Source organism: Mobula birostris, chromosome X, assembly GCF_030028105.1.
Source record: "Mobula birostris isolate sMobBir1 chromosome X, sMobBir1.hap1, whole genome shotgun sequence".
Taxonomy (NCBI): domain Eukaryota; kingdom Metazoa; phylum Chordata; class Chondrichthyes; order Myliobatiformes; family Myliobatidae; genus Mobula; species Mobula birostris.
Window position 1 is genome coordinate 50,433,691 of NC_092402.1, and position 19,208 is coordinate 50,452,898.

The 19,208-nt window shown below is 43.3% G+C and overlaps 1 protein-coding gene across 1 annotated transcript in view; it reads left to right on the forward strand.

The window, feature by feature from the left end:
• LOC140191358 (unconventional myosin-Ib-like) overlaps positions 1-19,208 on the forward strand; it is a 78,278-nt gene that overhangs the window by 14,492 nt on the left and 44,578 nt on the right. Inside the window, exons 5-8 of the mRNA XM_072248692.1 lie at positions 1,569-1,615; positions 2,059-2,122; positions 12,559-12,657; positions 14,811-14,914. Coding sequence (XP_072104793.1) covers positions 1,569-1,615; positions 2,059-2,122; positions 12,559-12,657; positions 14,811-14,914 — 314 coding nt within the window. The remainder of the gene's footprint in view (positions 1-1,568; positions 1,616-2,058; positions 2,123-12,558; positions 12,658-14,810; positions 14,915-19,208) is intronic.

The following is a 19,208-nucleotide window of genomic DNA, read 5'->3' on the forward strand; positions in this document are numbered from 1 at the left end:
TCCTGGCTACTGTTTGGAGGCCTGTACATAACTCTCATCAGGGTCTTCTTAACCTTGCAGTTCCTTAACTCTACCCACAAAGATTCTACACCTTCTGATCCTATGTCACCTCTTTCAAAGGATTTGATTTTATTTTTGATCAACAGAGCCACTCCAACCAGCTCTGCTTACCTGCCTGTCCTTTTGATACAATGTGTATCCTTGAATATAAACTCTCAACTATGATCTTCTTTTAGCCATGACTCGAAGGTGCCCACAACACTACCTCATCTGTATACTGCATGCATTCCTACTGTGGACAGCACCTCCAGTCCTGTATTCATCACCCTTTTTGATTTTTACCTTTTAACTCATCCCACTGACTGCAATTTTGCCCCATCATCTGCCTGTCCTTCCTCACAGTCCCACTACACACTGCATCTGCCAACTGCCCCATCCTCAGCCCGATCACTCTGGTTCCCACCCCTCTGCCAAATTAGTTTAAATCCTCCCAAACAATGCTAGTAAATGTGCCGCAAGGATATCAGTCCCCCTCGGGTTCCGGTGTAACCCGTCCTTTTTGTACAAGTCGTACCTTCCCCAGAAGAGATCTCAATGATCCAGATAACTGAAACCAATTCCCAAGTCATACATTCATCTGCCCAGTCATCCTATTTCCACCCTCACTGGCATGTGACATGGACAGAAATCCAGAGATTACTACCCTTGAGTTCTTGTTTTTCAACTTTCTGCTTAATTCCTCATAATCTCTCTTCAGGACCTCATCCCTTTTCCTACCTATGTCATTGATTCCAATATGTACCACGAATTCTGGCTGCCCACCTCTCCCCTTAGATTGCTGTGGACCTATCCCGAGACATCCCTAACCTGGCACTTGAGAAGCAACATCCCATCCGGGTGTCTCTGTCACATCTACAGAATCTGCTTTCTGCTCCCCTAGTTATGTAATCACCTATCACTACTGCACTCCTCTTCACCTCCCTTCTGAGCCACAAAGCCAGACTCAATGCCAGAGACCTGCTCACTGTGGCTTCCCCCTATAGCACCGCCCCCCCCCACCTCCAGCAATGTCCAAAACGGTATACTTATTGTTAAGAGGTACAGCTGCGGGGGTACTCTGCCCTGGCTGCCTATTCCCTTTTCCTCACCTGACAGTCATCCAGAGACCAGTCTCCTGCAACTTAGGGGTGACTGTAGCTGCTGCCTATCACCCCCTTATTGTCCTGTACACCTCCTTTCTTTTTATTGGCCCCGCACTGATCGTCGCCTGCGAGGGGGGGGGAACAGCCAAAAGCACCCAAGCTCTTTTTGAACCTCGTGCCACGTCACCAACGAACAACCTTTGTGCCGATTGCCGCCCCTTGAGAACGACCTCTGCCGGTGTCACTCTTTAATCTGTAATGAGACAGGTCACCTGGCAGAGGTCTTGGCAGCCAGCCTCCAATTTGTAACCTCACTGCGACATCAATAAGGTCAAGGAGGCACTGCAGTGGGAGAACCGACCCTATTGACTGTGTTTCCCTTCATGAAGCCAATCCTGGTTATAGTTTAAATCCTTCTTTTCACAGCTTTCGGGAATGCCAAGACCATACGGAATGATAACTCCTCCAGATTCGTACGTATTATTATGGCCCGTTAGCTGATTCATATGGATGAGGGAAGGGGAATGAGGATTTTGGATATGGAGAGGATGAATTAGATTAATTTTTTTAAGTATTGTGCAGTTCTGCCCAATAACCTCATATTTCATTTATCTGTGATGGGCAATTTTTGGTCTGACAGTGCCTATCTCTTAGCAACACCAGATGGCAGTTGCCTTCTCTGTGAGAAGGTGACTGAATGGAGACTACAGCTGTTCTCCATGAGAAGGTCGTGGCTGGGGGTGGGGGTGTGGTGTGTGAGTGCTCTCCTGGTAATATTGGACAGGAAGTCATTTAAGATGGGGTGAGGGAAGAGGAATTTGTTATTTACAGTAGGGTGTGGCTTTTTCTTCTGGGCATTAATAAATAATTATGTATTTTCTTGCATTTATATTTTTATTAACCATTTCCGTGTTAGGGAAAATACATGGACATTGAATTTGACTTCAAAGGCGATCCACTGGGTGGAGTCATCAGTAACTGTAAGTGCAGCTCTTTATCCTGCTCCTTGATAGCCCTGTATTTGACCCTCTGCTAACAAAAGGCCAAATGAGGAATACATGTATTCCTTAAACCTCAGCTCATTCACCCTCTTGGGTGATATACAAGAACCTACAAGATATAACTTCGCCAATGTATCTTACTAATTGCCTCCATAAGGAGGTGCCCAGCACGACCAAGGCTGGCTACTGAACACCAGGACACCAAGAATGAGTATTTTCGAACCCTTTGTCTCTGAAGTCAATTCATAATAATAAGAGTTTTCAAGCAGATGCCAAAAGCATTCTGTATTGAGGAGAGAAAATGAATAGGAAAAGGTTGTTAGTTCAAATGTTACATGCTTAAGGGACCTGAGCCCACAATTTATGGTAAGCTATCATGGAATTCAGTTTCTCAGTATCCCACTGATTTCTCCAGCACTCACCGGACACTTCTTAATGAGTCTCCTTCTCAATTAGATTTCTTATTGCTCAATTGACCCCTTGAGTATGGTTTACTGAGCAACTTCCAAATAGTTATGAATCATTCCTCACTTTCTTTAAAAGGCCTCTTTTGACACCTGCATATTTATTGTATTTACAGATGATGCTTTCCCCTCAAGCTGCCTTGGTTCCCTGTGTATCTCCTCCACCGCTCCCTGGTAACTATTCCATCCTCCTCCTTCAGTCTCAACTGTGGCTCTTCTCTTTGGACCACCCTCCCATGGTCTCACTTTTACCCATGCCATGGAGCTAGTACATCATGTGTGCTGACATGTCCTCCTATTGTCATTGTCGATTAACTGGAATCTGAAAACTCACTCATTCCTCAATCGTACTTGATTCTACCTGGTCCCTGTCACCCACACTGTTCTGAATTACGAACAGGGAAATGCCGTTTTCATACAGAATGGGCTAGCAGTTACAGGTATTGACCAATTAGTAAGCTGCACATGTTTGAATTCCTTACTTGCAAGATCAGTCGCCATTCATAATCGAGGTGTTAGAAGTCAATAGAAACTCCAAGCTACAACTGATGATACTTCGATATTTTGAAGTTAGTAAAGCAATTGCCCCTCAGTTGGTGTGTGTTTCGCACCCTTTCGTTATATTCTTACCTTGTCTCTAGTAAGCATAACCTGGTGTGGAAAGGGAAGCTGTGCTCTTCAAAGACCTTTCTTGCCTGGGCTGTCTGCAATCTATCCTTGCCTGGACATCATGTTAACCTTTGCCTTACCGCAACTTCCATACTATCCAACCACACACTCGCTTCTGATATATGTACTTGCAATTTCATTCTTGGTTCTAACCATTGGTTATATTCTGCACCTTTATTAGCATGGAGTTAGCTTCTGGATATGTACTGGTATACGTCCCTGAGATTTGTCTCCTTACAGGCAGCCACAAAACAAAGAAACCCAATAGTACCCTTTAAAAAAGACTGTCAAACACCCAATGTGTAGGGAAAAAATCAAATCGTGCAAACAATAAAAGTAAGACTGAAGTTCACGAAAGTGAGTCACAAAATCGGTCACAGTTTCAGCGCAGAGATGAGTAAACCTCGTGGACCAGCAAGCTGAACACTGGCTTCACCCCTCACCTCTGGTCCCAACACCCTGAACTTTTCAATCTGGCCCAGTGCTTAATTTGGTCAAACCTCAGAGTTGCTCTCCTTGCTCTCGGTCTTGGACCCCGCTGCTTCGACACGCTCTCGGGCTCAGGCCCTGTCACCGCGATTTGACCCGTACACACCACACCACAACCATCCTGCACCTTCAAGACTTCAGTTCACACCACAAAAATACCAGGTTGTACAGGCAGTTCAAAAGCTCAACTCCGACAGGGAAGTTACAGGCTGTTGATTGCAGTATTCTTTCATTTACGCTAGATTTTCTGTCTGGTAATGCACTGTGGAATGTTGAGATGGCACAGGAACACAAAGGAAAATATAATTATTACATCTCTCTTGTGCAAAATTAACCATACCAGCTAAAAACCTAGCTGCCCAAGGCTCAGTGAACAGTTTAGGAGATGAAACCCTACTATCTGCAGACAAGGAGAAAGCATATTGCAGATATTTTTAAGACTAAATGGTGACATTGATTGCTGGATATTTCATGGAATTTCCCAATTTATTTTTGTGGTTCTATGTTATCAGGTAATAGCCCCTGAGATCATTTCAGCCATCTGATATACACCCAGCTTAAGTCCCACGTAAGTCTCAGAACCACTTCCTCAAAATATGCTCCCAAGGGGCAAGACAGAGGGAGAATTTGAATTATATTTGATGACACTAAATAATCTAGGTTGGTGTCTATAATACCCCCTTTGTGACTGAAGATAAGATGGTGTAGGTTATTATTTAAGTATACAGGAACTAAGTGAGACCTAACCTGCAGTGTGTGTGCAGTTTCTCCCTCGTTACCTAGGGAAAGATATATTTGTTATAGAGGTAGTACCACAAAAATTCACCAGACTGATGCCTTGGCTGGTGTGATTGACATATAAGGGTCAACTGTGCCTGCTGGAGTTCGTAAGAATGAGAGGAGATCTTATTGAAATGTTCAAAATCCTGACACACAGTAGATAAACAGACTAGATCAGGACACGAGGAAATCTGCAGATGCTGGAATTTCAAGCAACACACACAAAAAATGCTGGTGAGCGCAGCAGGCCAGGCAGCATCTCTAGGAAGAGGTACAGTCGATGTTTCGGGCCGAGACCCTTCGTCAGGACTAACTGAAAGGCTAGTTAGTCCTGACGAAGGGTCCCGGCCCAAAACGTCAACTGTACCTCTTCCTATAGATGCAGCCTGGCCTGCTGCGCTCACCAGCATTTTTTGTGTGTGAGACTAGATCGGGAATTTGTTTCTCTGCCTGAGGAGTTTAGAACCAGGTGTCCCAAACTTGGGATGGAAGGTAAGATATTTTGAACTCAGTTATTTCTTCACTCAGTGGGTGGTGAGCCCGTGGAATTCTCTCCCATAGAAGGCAATGGAGACCACTTCGCTTAATATATTTAGTCATAGTCATACTTTATTGATCCCGGGGGAAATTGGTTTTTGTTACAGTTGCACCATAAATAATAAATAGTAATAGAACCATAAATAGTTACATAGTAATATGTAAATTATGCCAGGAAATAAGTCCAGGACCAGCCTATCGGCTCAGGGTGTCTGACCCTCCAAGGGAGGAGTTGTAAAGTTTGATGGCCTCAGGCAGGAATGACTTCCTATGACGCTCTGTGCTGCATCTCGGTGGAATGAGTCTCTGGCTGAACGTACTCCTGTGCCCAACCAGTACATCATAGATAGATAGATAGATAGATATACTTTATTGATCCTGAGGGAAATTGGGTTTTGTTACAGCTGCACCAACCAAGAATAGAGCATAAATATAGCAATATAAAAACCACAAACAATCAAATGACAAAATGCAAACTATGCCAGATGGAAAATAGGTCCAGGACCAGCCTATTGGCTCAGGGTGTCTGACCCTCCACGGGAGGAGCTGCAAGTTCAATGGCCACAGGCAGGAACGACCCTCCGTGCCGCCCAGTGTTGAATCTCAGTGGAATATGGCTGAAGTCCAACAGTAAAAAGTTCAATATCCGGTCTACAAACACGTTCCTCGATCGTAATATGACCAGGATTGCACCATCTGTTGTTAACCAGAACAGAACAGTAAGCACCCAACTCCTTTACACTTACTGCTCTCAGTGCACTTCCGGTCAGCCGGAATGGTCTGGAAGCCGTCCATGGAGAAGTTTTGATCGGGTACGTCCTCGTGCAGCCCCGTTCCAATGAAACACATAACACTGCTCTCCCGAAATGTTCTCTGACGCCTGGCTAGCACCGTGAACTCGTCCATTTTATTACCCACCGAACTCCTCTTCTCCATAAGTCTCTGTTGTCTCGACCCGGTACTCCTTCCTCGCCTTTGTGATCCCCCTCTGCATCCTCTGTGTGATTGCCTCTAGATCTCAGCCGGGGTGTCCGCTGCTCTGCTTGCTAAACTGGCCGGCATAAGTGCAATCAGCTGGTCCCTGGAATAAACAATGCGACCATGCTTCTGTCCCGCTAATGAGACGTGTCCGAATGTAACTATTTCCAGCGCTAAAAACCCAAATAAAACTCTCTCTACCAGCATGTTAGAGAGGGTGCAGCTTCAACGTGTTACCGTGAGAAAAAAAATACAACAAATAACGTAAGTTAAAAAGTAAGAAGAAAAAAGTAAGAATACTGATCGGAACGGCTGTAACAGGCTGCATGCACGACCGGCGCGTGCGCACTCTTTTGTAGTGGATGGGAGACATTGTCCAAGATGGCATGCAACTTGGACAGCATCCTCTTTTCAGACACCACCGTGAGAGAGTCCAGTTCCATCCCCACAACATCACTGGCCTTACAAATGAGTTTGTTGATTCTGTTGGTGTCTGCTACCCTCAGCCTGCTGCCCCAGCACACAACAGCAAACATGATAGCACTGGCCACCACAGACTCGTAGAACATCCTCATCATTGTCCGGCAGATGTTAAATGACCTCAGTCTCCTCAGGAAATAGAGACGGCTCTGACCCTTCTTGTAGACAGCCTCAGTGTTCTTAGACCAGTCTAGTTTATTGTCAATTCGTATCCCCAGGTATTTGTAATCCTCCACCCTGTCCACACTGACCCCCTGGATGGAAACAGGGGTCACCGGTACCTTAGCTCTCCTCAGGTCTACCACCAGCTCCTTTGTCTTCTTCACATTAAGTTGCATTTAAGAAGGAGATAGACACAAGAGCATCAAAGGGTAATGGGAGAGTATATGGTATATGGTATTGAGATATAGAATGCTCTTTTCCTACTCTTGTTTATCTACTGTATGTCCCTTTTCAGATTTGTGAATGGAAGGTCCTGCAATGGGGCAAAAGGTACAAAACCAACAAATGCTAGGGAGGCCTGGTACATGTGCCAGAGCTCTATGGAGGAGCAAGTGATGAGATTCTGAGTTATAGCACTTGGAAGCAGGTGAAATACAGGGAATGCCTTTAAAATGTTATCCCAACCAACTCAGATGCAGTGCACCCATATGAGTTTCAACACTACCAGTTAAAAATGAGATTAATTATTGGAAGGTAAACTTGAGGGTTACCTGGATGATGACAATCTAGATCACTGTTTAACTAGGTCTGAAAGAGTCAAATTTGTTTATTATTATATGAAACTCTGTGTGAGTTCTATTTTTTTACTGGTGTCTTAGTAAAGCATTTTAGATATTGCTTGCACTGAAAATACATATTGCACAGCTTACAATTAATGACATTTTAGCAATGCTTTTATAGATTTGTTTGGCAGTGTAACACCTAAAAATAGTACAGAAAAACATCTCACAGGCCATCAACCAGGAGTGGCTAAACTTTTTAAAATGTTTCATTTTGTTTGAACAATAATATTCACAATGGTTGATGAGCCGAAGAGGAAATGAATGCATGAAAACTGGAACAGAGGTTTGTGATAGCACCTAGCGGAAGAGAAGACTGATGTCAACCAGTCATCTGGGAGCAGTCAACCAGTAACGGGAACCAAGTGTAATGCACCATTAACAGCAATGGACAGGCAAACAGTCAGAAAGTAGTCAATAAGCAGCTGAGAGCAAACTGCAAAGAGGGAAATAGCCAGCAACAGTTGGCAGCAAAGAGTCAGCAAATATTCAACATCTGGCAGTAATATTCAGCAAATAGCTGACAGCACATAATCTTCAGTTAGGAAGCATCTGGCAGCAAACTATTGACAGTCAGTAAATACCAAATACCTGGCAGCAAACAGTCAGCAAATATCAAACAACTAGCTGCATCAGTCAGCACAATCCTGGCAGAAAATGGTCAGCCAATAACAAAGCTGGCAACATACATCTGGGAGAATGCATTCATCTCGCAGCGCCAATGAGTATATAATCAGAAATAGCAAAAAACTGGCAAGCAAATCTTCAAACAGCTGGCAGCGCAGCAAATGGTCAGCAGCATACGCAGCAGGAAATAAACAGCTGATCAGTAAAGCACAAGCAGCGGGCAAATAGAAATAACTGGCTGTGAAGTGTGCAGATTGTTGGCCAAATAGCAAACAGCTGGCAGCAAAGCCAGAAAGGACCAGCAGCCAGTAACATTTCAGTAAACAGCTGGCAGCAACGCCAGCGGATGGATGGTAGAGCTGCAAACAGCTGGCAATGAGCAACTGTCAAAGAGCAAGGGTGGCATCAAAGTCTGCAAACAGTTGGCAGTAGACTGTTGGTGAACAGCAAGCTGTTGGCAGTAATAGTCAGCAAACGGCTATCTGTAAAATGTCTGCATGTCTGCAAATAATTAGGGGCAAACAGTAACCAGTCAACAAGTTCATTCCTTCTCCTTAGGGAGTCCCTCTGGATCAAGGATAATTTGTGTCTACTTCGGATTTACAGTCTCACCAGCCACCTCAGGACTCAAAGTAGGAACTGCAAACTAACAGATGGGACAGTAGGTGGCTTGATGTATGGACTTGAAGTTTCCAAAATCATCCAGAACCGCCTGCTCCATTTGGAGTCGGTGGGGATGGTTTTTCAAGGAAGCTTTGAGCACATGCTTGATTTTTTTCCTCTACTCACCTGGTAAATGTTTCGCGTGGCAGGGCTTGGAATAGCTTCTGTTTTAGCAGCCTGGTGCTGGGCATAACCTGCCCAGATGGTGACCTGGACAGGCCATTAATATTGGTTCACCTGTCCTTCCACTGAATTTGGAGGATTTTGTGGAGACAGTGTTGGTGATGGACACAGCAAATATAAGATGCAATATATATCTTCCTGGTTAGTGCCTTGCACAACAGGGCTTCTGTGATTTGTGGCAGAATCACTGAAGTCTCACAGAAACAAAAACATGCAAACTAAGTAAGATTATCAGTGAGTGCTGCTATTTCAAGAATGTGGCTCTGCCTTGATGGTGTGATCTACCTTGGGGCTGAGCAGGCCCAAAATCAGAAGCAGTGGCGGATATTGGAAATTCTGGCAATATATTTAGCATTTAAAGAAAATCAAAAACAGAAGTGTTGCAGTAAAGAAGAGCATTTAGTCCATCTTGTCTGTATGAGGTCTCAGTAGAGCAACCCAAAGGCATGCAAGTTATTTTTTCCCCCAGTGGCTCTCCCAGTTCCCCTTTAAAGCCCCTTATTACGCCTGTTTTCTCTACCCCTTAGTTCAAGGTCATCACTGCATAAAAACAAAAGGTTTTCTTCCCCTCACATTCTTCCTGTGCCTTTTGCCCATTATTACCTTGTTTCTTCGACATAAACCTCAGTTTATGAGCCCTCACTGTTGCTCCTGCAAGATGTCTGTAACCTGGTCCCAGATTTCTAATTCTGGGTGAACAGTTGCATCATTTCATCCATTTACCCATGAAAGTAAAAGAGTGGCCTTGATTAAACTCCAGCAAAGAGCAGTCAAGCGCTTCAGATGGGAGAATGGCCCTGACTAATCCATTATCTTCTGCACGATCAGATGCACCAAGTACAAAATTTTATAAGGGGATGTTCTTGAGCACCCACGATGCTCTATACCAAAGGTTGTACTGCCTGAGGAATAGGGAGAAACAGAGCAACACACAAAATACTGGCAGAACTCAGCAGGTCAGGCAGCTTCTATGGAAATGAATAAACAGTCAACGTTTTGGGCTGAGACCCTCATCAGGACTGGCCCGTCCTGATGAAGGGTCCTCACAGATGGTATTAAACTTGGCAAGGACGGACTTGTAAGGTAATGCAAAATGAATTGAATCAGATACCCAGTAGTGCCAGTCAGAGGCATATTTAAGTTCGATATAGAAATACCTACTGCTCATTATGGAACAATTTTGATGGCATATTGTTTACATCTAGTATTGAAGTATCAAAGGGTAAAGAGACTTGGAGCTATAAATAAGCTCCACTTAAGCTTCATGAAAGAATTCAACACCTCTCTATGTGGGTTAGAGATCAGTAGCATGATAAATGATGATAACACTCGGGTTGGAGGTCCAAGAATCAATTTAGGTGATGCATTCTTCCTTATCTGCAGATCCAAAACCAATTCCTGTTAATGATTATTGGTGGACTTTGAGAGGTAATCCATGTAAATCAACGACTGCAAATTGGGTTTAGAGCTGTCTATGGCCTTTGATTAAAATGTATTAGGAATGCACTAACTCTGATGTGTTTGCTTTTTGGAATATTATCCCATAAAATTGATAGGAGGGACGTTTGCACACTTGTTTAGGACTTCTCTATCCTTAGAACTCCCACTTCCCTTTTCACTGTGTTCCCAAGGGAAAAATCCAGTGTATTTTGTACTTTGGAAGTATAACCATAGGTTTCCGTAGGGCTTTTTTAGTTTTTAAAAAGGACTTTTTTAGTTTAGTGACTGTTATCATGTAGGTAGTGAGTTAGTTAGATGGTGAGGTTTTTGATTAGTAAGGACGTCAAAGGCTAAAGGGGAAAAGGCAGGGTAGAGAGGGATAATAAATCAAACTTGATGGAATGGCGGAGCAGACTCAATGGACTGAGTGGCCTACTTTTGCTCCAATGTCTTATGGCCTTATGGTTAATATGTGCACAACAAATTGTGGAAGGTTTAATTGCAGCCTGTGTTAACATTGATTGAAGTACTTTCCCATTGCCCAACTTTTTGTAGTGTTTTGCTTTTAAGAAACTCTGAGTAACGATTATTAATTATTCTCTGTGGCCATTAAAGATTCAAGGTCAAGATAATAGACAGTAGATAACACAAGGCTAACCAGCATTTAAAAATGGTTATGGTTGCATAGTAATTGGGGGCGGCAATGGAATAGAAAGATCTTCATTCTCCCCAGGGCAACTGGGCTATGTGCCAGTTGCTTTATTAGTATTTAAAGAACAATCCTGTGATCAATTGTCATTTTTCCAAAAATAATGTGCAGATTTTTGACATCGCTTTTGTAAACTGCTTTCCTCTATCAGTATCAAGCTTTTAGAGTAATTAAATTGAGAGACCCTGCCTTTCAAATTCAGATTAGTTTCACTTATTGTCATATACATAGGGTGCAATGAAATTCTTTGCTCGTGTGAAGTTCAGTGCACATTGTAATAATAATAAATACAGGGAGTGCAAAACAGCAGGATGGTGCAAACTGAAGTAATGCAAAAAGAAATGCTCAAGTGACAATAACAGAAGAGGTTGGATTTAGGGACTGAGAATGTGGCGGCCCCACCAGCGAGGGGATGTGAAAGAACCGATTGGTTCAGGAGTCTGATAGCACTGGGAAAGAAGCTATTCTTGAGTCTGGTCATCTGGGCTTCTATGCTCCCGTATCTTCCCCTAAAAGGTAGAAGAGAGAAAAAGGAATGGCCACCTTTAGGAGCTTGCTGTGTGGAAAATAGCTGATGTTTCCTGTATTACAATAATGATAACACCTCAGAATACTTCACTGGTGACAAAATCCCCATTTTTGGGATGATCAGTGGTCACAAAAGGTGCAAGAGCAATACTGGTCTTTTACCTATTGTAATAAGTAGGTAAAAGACATGTACAGCTCTTGTAATAAATGGATAGAAAGTCCTAAACAAGTTGTGTCCAAATCTGCAGTGGTTTTGGTGTTGTCAAACATTTCATAACCTGAGGAGGAACCCTCTCCTCTGTGTATCTGAGCCCAGTTCCAGTGGTGCTTGTTTCCCAACAGCTGCTCAGACCGGGTGAGGTTCACTACTGGAATTGGCAATAGCAGCTGAGGCTGGGGTCTGGAGGTATCCTTTCAAGAGTAGGATCTGACTGGAATAGTGCAAGAGCTGTACATGGGTTCTGTCTGTCACAGGTGAGAATCTGGAAACTACAATATCCCGTGGTTCAGAGGTGATTGGTACATTCTCAAAAGGTTCTACAAGTGGGAAAATGAAGTTCCACTCTCACACAGTGGAGATTCACGTTCCCAGTCTGGATTAAGGCTTTTGTCCTGGCAGAACAGTTGAAATTTTTAGCTCACTAACCTTGGCATGCAAGGACTGGTCCTGTCTGACGCAGTGCCAAATGAAATGACATCACTATTTTTACACTAGTAATGCACTCATCTGTTTCATTCATCCACGTTCCCAGTAAAATATTTATTCCAGTAGTGTAACAGGAGGAGTTAAAATATTTAAAGGATGTTTTTTAAAAGTGGTCACCAGTGGACAGGAAAGGAGTCGAGAAGTAACTGAGATCTGTCCTTTAGAAATGTAGGCACTGGGTCTTTCTTAAGAGATGAGCTAAAAAGTGCCAAATGCTGCTTCATTTCTACCTCTGATTTAGTGACTTTTATTCTTCTTTAGAGAGTTGCATTTAATTTTGTATACTGTGAATTTAAGCATTTTATCTGAGTGCGAAAGCAGAAGGTGAGTAAAGGCAAACGTGAGCTTTATTTTGAGCTTTGACGGCTTGGGTGTTTCAGATCTCCTGGAAAAGTCTCGTGTTGTCAAGCGTCTGAAAGGGGAGAGGAATTTCCACATCTTCTACCAACTGTTGGCAGGGGGGTCACCTGAGATGCTGGGTGAGTGTAACAATTCCGTCTCCTGTCCTCCAAAACTTTCTCACAATGCACATCCTATTTCATTGACGGGGCCTCATCTCCTGAACCTTGCCCAAAAGATTCAGGGACAGATTAATATTCTTCCATCCTGGAAAAGCTAGCTCAGAGCACTTTCTGGATAGGGTAGTCCCAAAGGATGCCCACTTTCCTCCAAGAATCTCGTTTACACATCATGGTGAGCATTGACAGTGAGTGTCTGCTGGCAAATCAAATGTGGCCAATAGGGACTGGGCAATAAATGCAATGCCCATATCCCCAGAATGAGGACAAAGTAAATAGAAACATAGAAAACCTACAGCACAGTACAGGCCCTTCGGCCCACAAAGCTGTGCCGAACATGTCCTTACCCTATAACTACCTAGGCTTAGCCATAGCCCTCTATTTGTCTAAGCTCTATGTGCTTATCCAGGAGTCTCATAAAAGACCCTATCGTTTCCACCTTCACTACCGCCGCCGGTAGCCCATTCCACACACTCACCACTCTCTGCGTTAAAAAAAAACTTACCCCTGCCATCTCCTCTGCACCTACTCCCAAGCACCTTAAATCTATGCCCTCTCGTGCTAGCCATTTCAGCCCTGGGAAAAAGCCTCTGACTGTCCACATGATCAATGCCTCTCATCATCTTATACACCTCTATCAGGTCACCTCTCGTCCTCCGTCGCTCCAAGGAGAAAAGGCCAAGTTCACTCAACTGATTCTCATAAGGCATGCTCCCCAATCCAGGCAACATCCTTGTAAATCTCCTCTGCACCCTTTCTATAGTTTCCACATCCTTCCTGTAGTGAGGCGACCAGAATTGAGCACAGCACTCCAAGTGGGGTCTGACCAGGGTCCTATACAGCTGTAACATTACCTCTTGGTTCCTAAACTCAATCCCACAATTGATGAAGGCCAATACACCATATGCCTTCTTAATCACAGAGTCAACCTGCACAGCAGCTTTGAGTGTCCTATGGACTCGGACCCCAAGATCCCTCTGATCCTCCACACTGCCAAGAGTCTTACCATTAATGTTATATTCTGCCATCATATTTGACCTACCAAAATGAACTATTTCACACTTATCTGGGTTGAACTCCATCTGCCACTTCTCAGCCAAGTTTTGCATCCTATCGATGTCCTGCTGTAACCTCTGACAGCCCTCCACACTATCCACAACACCCCCAATCTTTGTGTCATCAGCAAATTTACTAACCCATCCTGCTACTTCCTCATCCAGGTCATTTATAAAGTTTATGAAGAGAAGGGGTCCCAGAACAGATCCCTGAGGCACACCACCGGTCACCAACCTCCTTGCAGAATATGACCCACCTACAACCACTCTTTGCCTTCTGTGGGAAAGCCAGTTCTGGATCCACAAAGTAATGTCCCCTTGGATCCCATGCCTCCTCACTTTGTCAATAAGCCTTGTATGGGGTACCTTATCAAATGCTTTGCTGAAATCCATTTCCATTACACCTACTGCTCTACCTTCATCAATGTGTTTAGTCACATCCTCAAAAAATTCAATCAAGCTTGTAAGGCACAACCTTTCTTTGACAAAGCCATGCTGTCTATTCCTAATCATATTATGCCTCTCCAAATGTTCATAAATCCTGCCTCTCAGGATCTTTTCCATCAACTTACCAACCACTGAATTAAGACTCACTTTGAGTTACTGTCTCAATGATCTTCTGTACATATGAAATGGCATGGCGGCTTAGCAGTTAGCGTAACACGATTACAGACCTGGGTTCAATTTGACGCTGTTTGTAAGGAGCTTGCACATTCTCCCCATGACTGTGTGGGTTTCCTCCCACCTTCCAAAGCCGTGCAGGTTAATTATCCGGCACAGGCTTGTTGGTGTGGAAGAGCCTGTTACCATGCTGTATCTTTAAATAAACAATACTATACCGATCACTGGTTTTGCTGGGAGGCTCCCTTGCCTCTGTAATTGAGATCAGAAACAAACTGTGAAGGGATTTATACATATCACCATCCCTTGTTTTGGCATTTCATGTAATGAAGCATGTTAGCTCCAATAAATATCATTTCCTTTTCTTCCACTTCTAAATTTATCATCTCACATAAGTACAATTCTCAGAATAATCATTCACACACCTTTTCTCCACAGAACGACTTAAGGTGCAAAGAGATGGTAATCAGTACGTTTACCTGAACTCGGACAGAACATCACTGAGCGGAGTCAATGATGCTGCCAACTTTGATGTAGTTAAAGTAAGTGTGTTGTGTTTAGAAAGGGAATGATAATCCCAAGCAGCATAACTCCCACCGACGATCTGGGAAATTGACTCTAAGATTAAAAGTTATTACTTTTAAAATCTTGCAAACGTCAAAAATCTGAAATTGAAGAGTGCAAATACAAGCAACAGGAATTCTGCAGGTGCTGGAAATTCAAGCAACACACATCAAAGTTGCTGGTGAACGCAGCAGGCCAGGCAGCATCTCTAGGAAGAGGTGCAGTCGACGTTTCAGGCCGAGACCCTTTGTCAGGACTCTCCTTTTTCTCCCTCTGTCCCTCTGAATATACCTCTTGCCCATCCTCTGGGTTCCCCCCCACTCCTTGTCTTTCTTCCCGGACCTCCTGTCCCATGATCCTCTCGTACCCCTTTTGCCAATCACCTGTCCAGTTCTTGGCTCCATCCCTCCCCCTCCTGTCTTCTCCTATCATTTTGGATCTCCCCTCCCCCTCCCACTTTCAAATCTCTTACTAACTCTTTCTTCAGTTAGTCCTGACGAAGGGTCTCGGCCCGAAACGTTGACTGTACCTCTTCCTAGAGATGCTGCCTGGCCTGCTGCGTTCACCAGCAACTTTGTGTGTGTTGTGCAAATACAAGTCTTCCTTTGTAAAATGATGAATTGACTAAACAAAAATAGCATCCTACCTGCTGGAATAGATTTGATGTGTCTGGGATAGACCTTGTTAGCAAAATCTGCAGACTGTACAAAAGTAACCTGGACTATACGTAGGTGATCTAGATTATTTGAGGAGTATCCAGATCAAACATTGGATGTGTGGACCATTAGCAAGGTGTCCAGCTATGAAATTTGACATCAGACACCTGTTCTTTGCTGAAATCAAAATCCAATCTTTACCCACTACCCCCACCCTGCCCCCATATAAACACATACTTCTGTCAAGTTATTGCTGTTGCTTGTTGCACTGACAGTGAGTGTGCAGATTGATTGATATGTTCCCTGCCCTTTGACATTGACAACCAGTTATTCGTTGGATTTTTCTATTTTTTTTAACCAAGGAAGGTGATGCAGCCAAAGTCATGATAAGATGGGAACTAATTGAGAGGGGCTAAATATTTGATAAAGAAGAGGAAGTCAAAAGCTTGGCTTAAGGTAGACAAATGACCTGGTCTAGACTCAATGCATGCTGAGGGAATTATTGCCATGAATTTCCAGTCCTCAACTAATGAGCTGGGGTGCCAGAGAACAGGAGGATTCCAAATATTGTATGTTTCTTTAATTATTTGATTTACCTTTACAGGCTTTTTAAAGTCCGGTCAGTTCAATGTTGGTCAATCTGTTTGAAACAATTGTGGGCAAAATTATTTTGATAGGAGTGGATCAATAAAGTCAGTTTAGTTGCTGATGGTTGATGGGGGCAGTGCAATTATATGGATTTTTGAAAGGCCACAGAATGATTGTCGCCAGAATTGAAGCCCCTGGAATAAACAAGGTAGAAGCAGAAGATGAATATGAAATGTGCTTTGAGATCAGAGTCAAATACTTTGTAAATGGTCATGTTTTAGTTTGGAGGAAAGTATGCATTGCTGTTCCCCAAGCATTGGTACCAAAGTCACTGCTTTTCTTGCTGCTTATTGATAACTCAGACTTGCATGTACAGGGAACCGCTTTTAAATTTGTAGGTGACACATAGCTTGGGCAATGCATTACACAGTACTGTAAAAGGATTATTCGATCTAGTGGAATGGGCAGATGCAGTTTAATGCAAAGCACTGTACAGGTGAGGCATTTGGAAGGAGTTCAAGGAGAGATAATATGAAAGTTCAAAGTAAATTTATATCAAAGTACGTGTGTGTGTGTGTGTGTGCGTGCGCACGCGCCCTTAACTCCTGCTGGAGTCGTCGGGGTGCTGTCATGACAAGCTTTGGTATGCTCATTGTACGGCGTGTCTTGGGCATCTGAAACCTGGCGGAGCCCATCTCTCTCCAAGTCTTCTTTTTACAAGGTCGAGTTGTTAGCTCGACACTCAGCCCAGGCACGGATGGAGAGCGTGCAGGGAAGCCGGCTGGATTCGAACTCGGGACCTCTCGCCCCGAAGTCCAGCGCTGATGCCACTATGCCACCAGCCGGTTAAAGTACATATATGTCACCATATACAACCCTAAGATTCATTTTCTTGTGAGCATTCACAATAAATGCAAAGAAATAAAATAGAATCATTGAAAATCAGCACACAACAAAGACAACCAATTGATGTGCAAAAAACAACAAACTATGCAAATACCAAAATTTAAAAACCCAAAATAATAATAAATAAATAAGGAATAAATATCAATAACATGTGTTGTAGACTCCTTGAAAATGTGTCCATAGATTGTGGGATCAGTTCAGCTCATCCCATTTCTAAAGGAGATGAGAAACAAGGGATCTCTCTTTGGGGACTACATGCACAAACCTTTGCATGTGGCAAGAAAGATTCAAAAAAGTGACCTTTAGAAAGTATACATTATTTTTGTCTTTATAAAAGCACAAAGATAGGGAAGTTATATTGAATTTGTATTAAAAATATTGTGTGGAATTGGACAATTGATCTTGATTTTGCTCAGGAAGAGAGGGTGCAGTGAAAATTGAGTGGAACGATCAAGGGTGAGAAACTTAAGTTAATGTTGAGAAGCTGTGGTTGATCTCCTTACAGCAGAGAAGAAAAGGGGTGATAGAGCTGTACAAGATCATAAAGGCTCTGGACAAAGTTGGGGGAAGGGAGAAGGTCACAAAAGGGATGGAAGGATCAAGAACCAAAGTGGGCAATGTCAAGGTGATTTACAAAAGAGCTACGGTGATGTGAGGCAAAAAATTTTGGACAGTGAATTCTGGAGTTGACTGCAGTAAAGGGTGGTGGGTGCTTTAAAGGTGGAATTGAGATATTTGAAGGAGAATAATTTGAAGGACTGTGGGGAGAGAAGTTGAACAATGGGACCGAAAGATTGTTCTTTCAGAGAGTCAGTGCAGGCTTTATTGGCTGAACATCCTTTTTCCTTCTGTAACAACCCCATGATTCACCCATGGGGACTGTCTGGCCCCCATGGGGTAATATGGCTTTGGGCATCTGAACATCCTGGAGCTCTGAGGCAAGATAGTTTGGTTTGTATCCTTTGGATTTCAGAAGATTGAGGGATGATCTTACTGATCCTTAAAGGGGCTTGACTGGGCAGATGTGGAGATATTTCCACTAGTATGAGAGTTACAAAATGAGAGTAGAAATTCTTCTGTCAGAGGATGGCGAATCTTCAGAATTCTCCACCATTGAGGGTGGTAGAAGTCAAGTCATTGGATATACTTGAGGGGGTGAGTGGCCTACCCCTGCTTTTATTTTGTTGTGTTCATCCTCTCCAGCACCGTAAATGAACGACTCTATGGAGTCCAAGGGCAAAGCTGAGTCCATGCTGAAAACTTTGATGCTTTACTGCACTTTACTCACAAATATGAGGCAAAGAAAATGTACAAGAGCTTCATGAAATATCTATACAAATGTTTAAATTTATAGTAGTTCTATAATCAAGTGTCAACCTTGACTCATTGCTCATCTCTCATCTGAGTCAGAATATTATGAGCTCAAATTCCAGTGTATGGACTTGGCTTCTTGCTACCTCAGTAAAGCAGTCAGCATAAATCAAAGATCCCACCCACCATGGACATTCTCTCTCTTCTCCCCCACCCCTCTCATTGGGTAGAAGACACAAAAACCTGAAAATATGTACTACCAAGACTCAAGGGCAGCTTCTGTCTCGCTGTTCTAAGACTATTGACTGGTTCCCTTCTATGATGAGATAGACTCTTGACCTTACGGTACTTCATTATGATCTTGCACTTATTGTCTGGCCGCACTGCACTTTCTCTGTAGCTGCTGCACTTTATTCTGCATTCTGTTATTGTTTTACCGTGTACTGCCTCAATACACTGTGTAATGATCCGATCTGTATGAACAGTGTGCAAGACAAGCTTTTCACTGTGCGTCAGTACACGTGACTAATTCTAATTCCAACCTACTACAGTACTGGGAGAGTGTCATATTGCCAAACGTGCCATTTTAGCAGTAGATCTGCAAACTAAGATCCTGTCTGTCCTCTCAGGCAGGTATAGAAGATTCACAGCCACAATTAGAAGTAAGAGGAATTCTCGCTGAACATTGCAAAGAGAGATTATCCGATCATTATCACATTGCTGCTTATAGAAGTTTGCTCTGCGCAAATTAGCTGCTGTATTTGGCTTAAATAACAGCAAATGCAGAAAAAAAGACATGGCTAGTTATGAA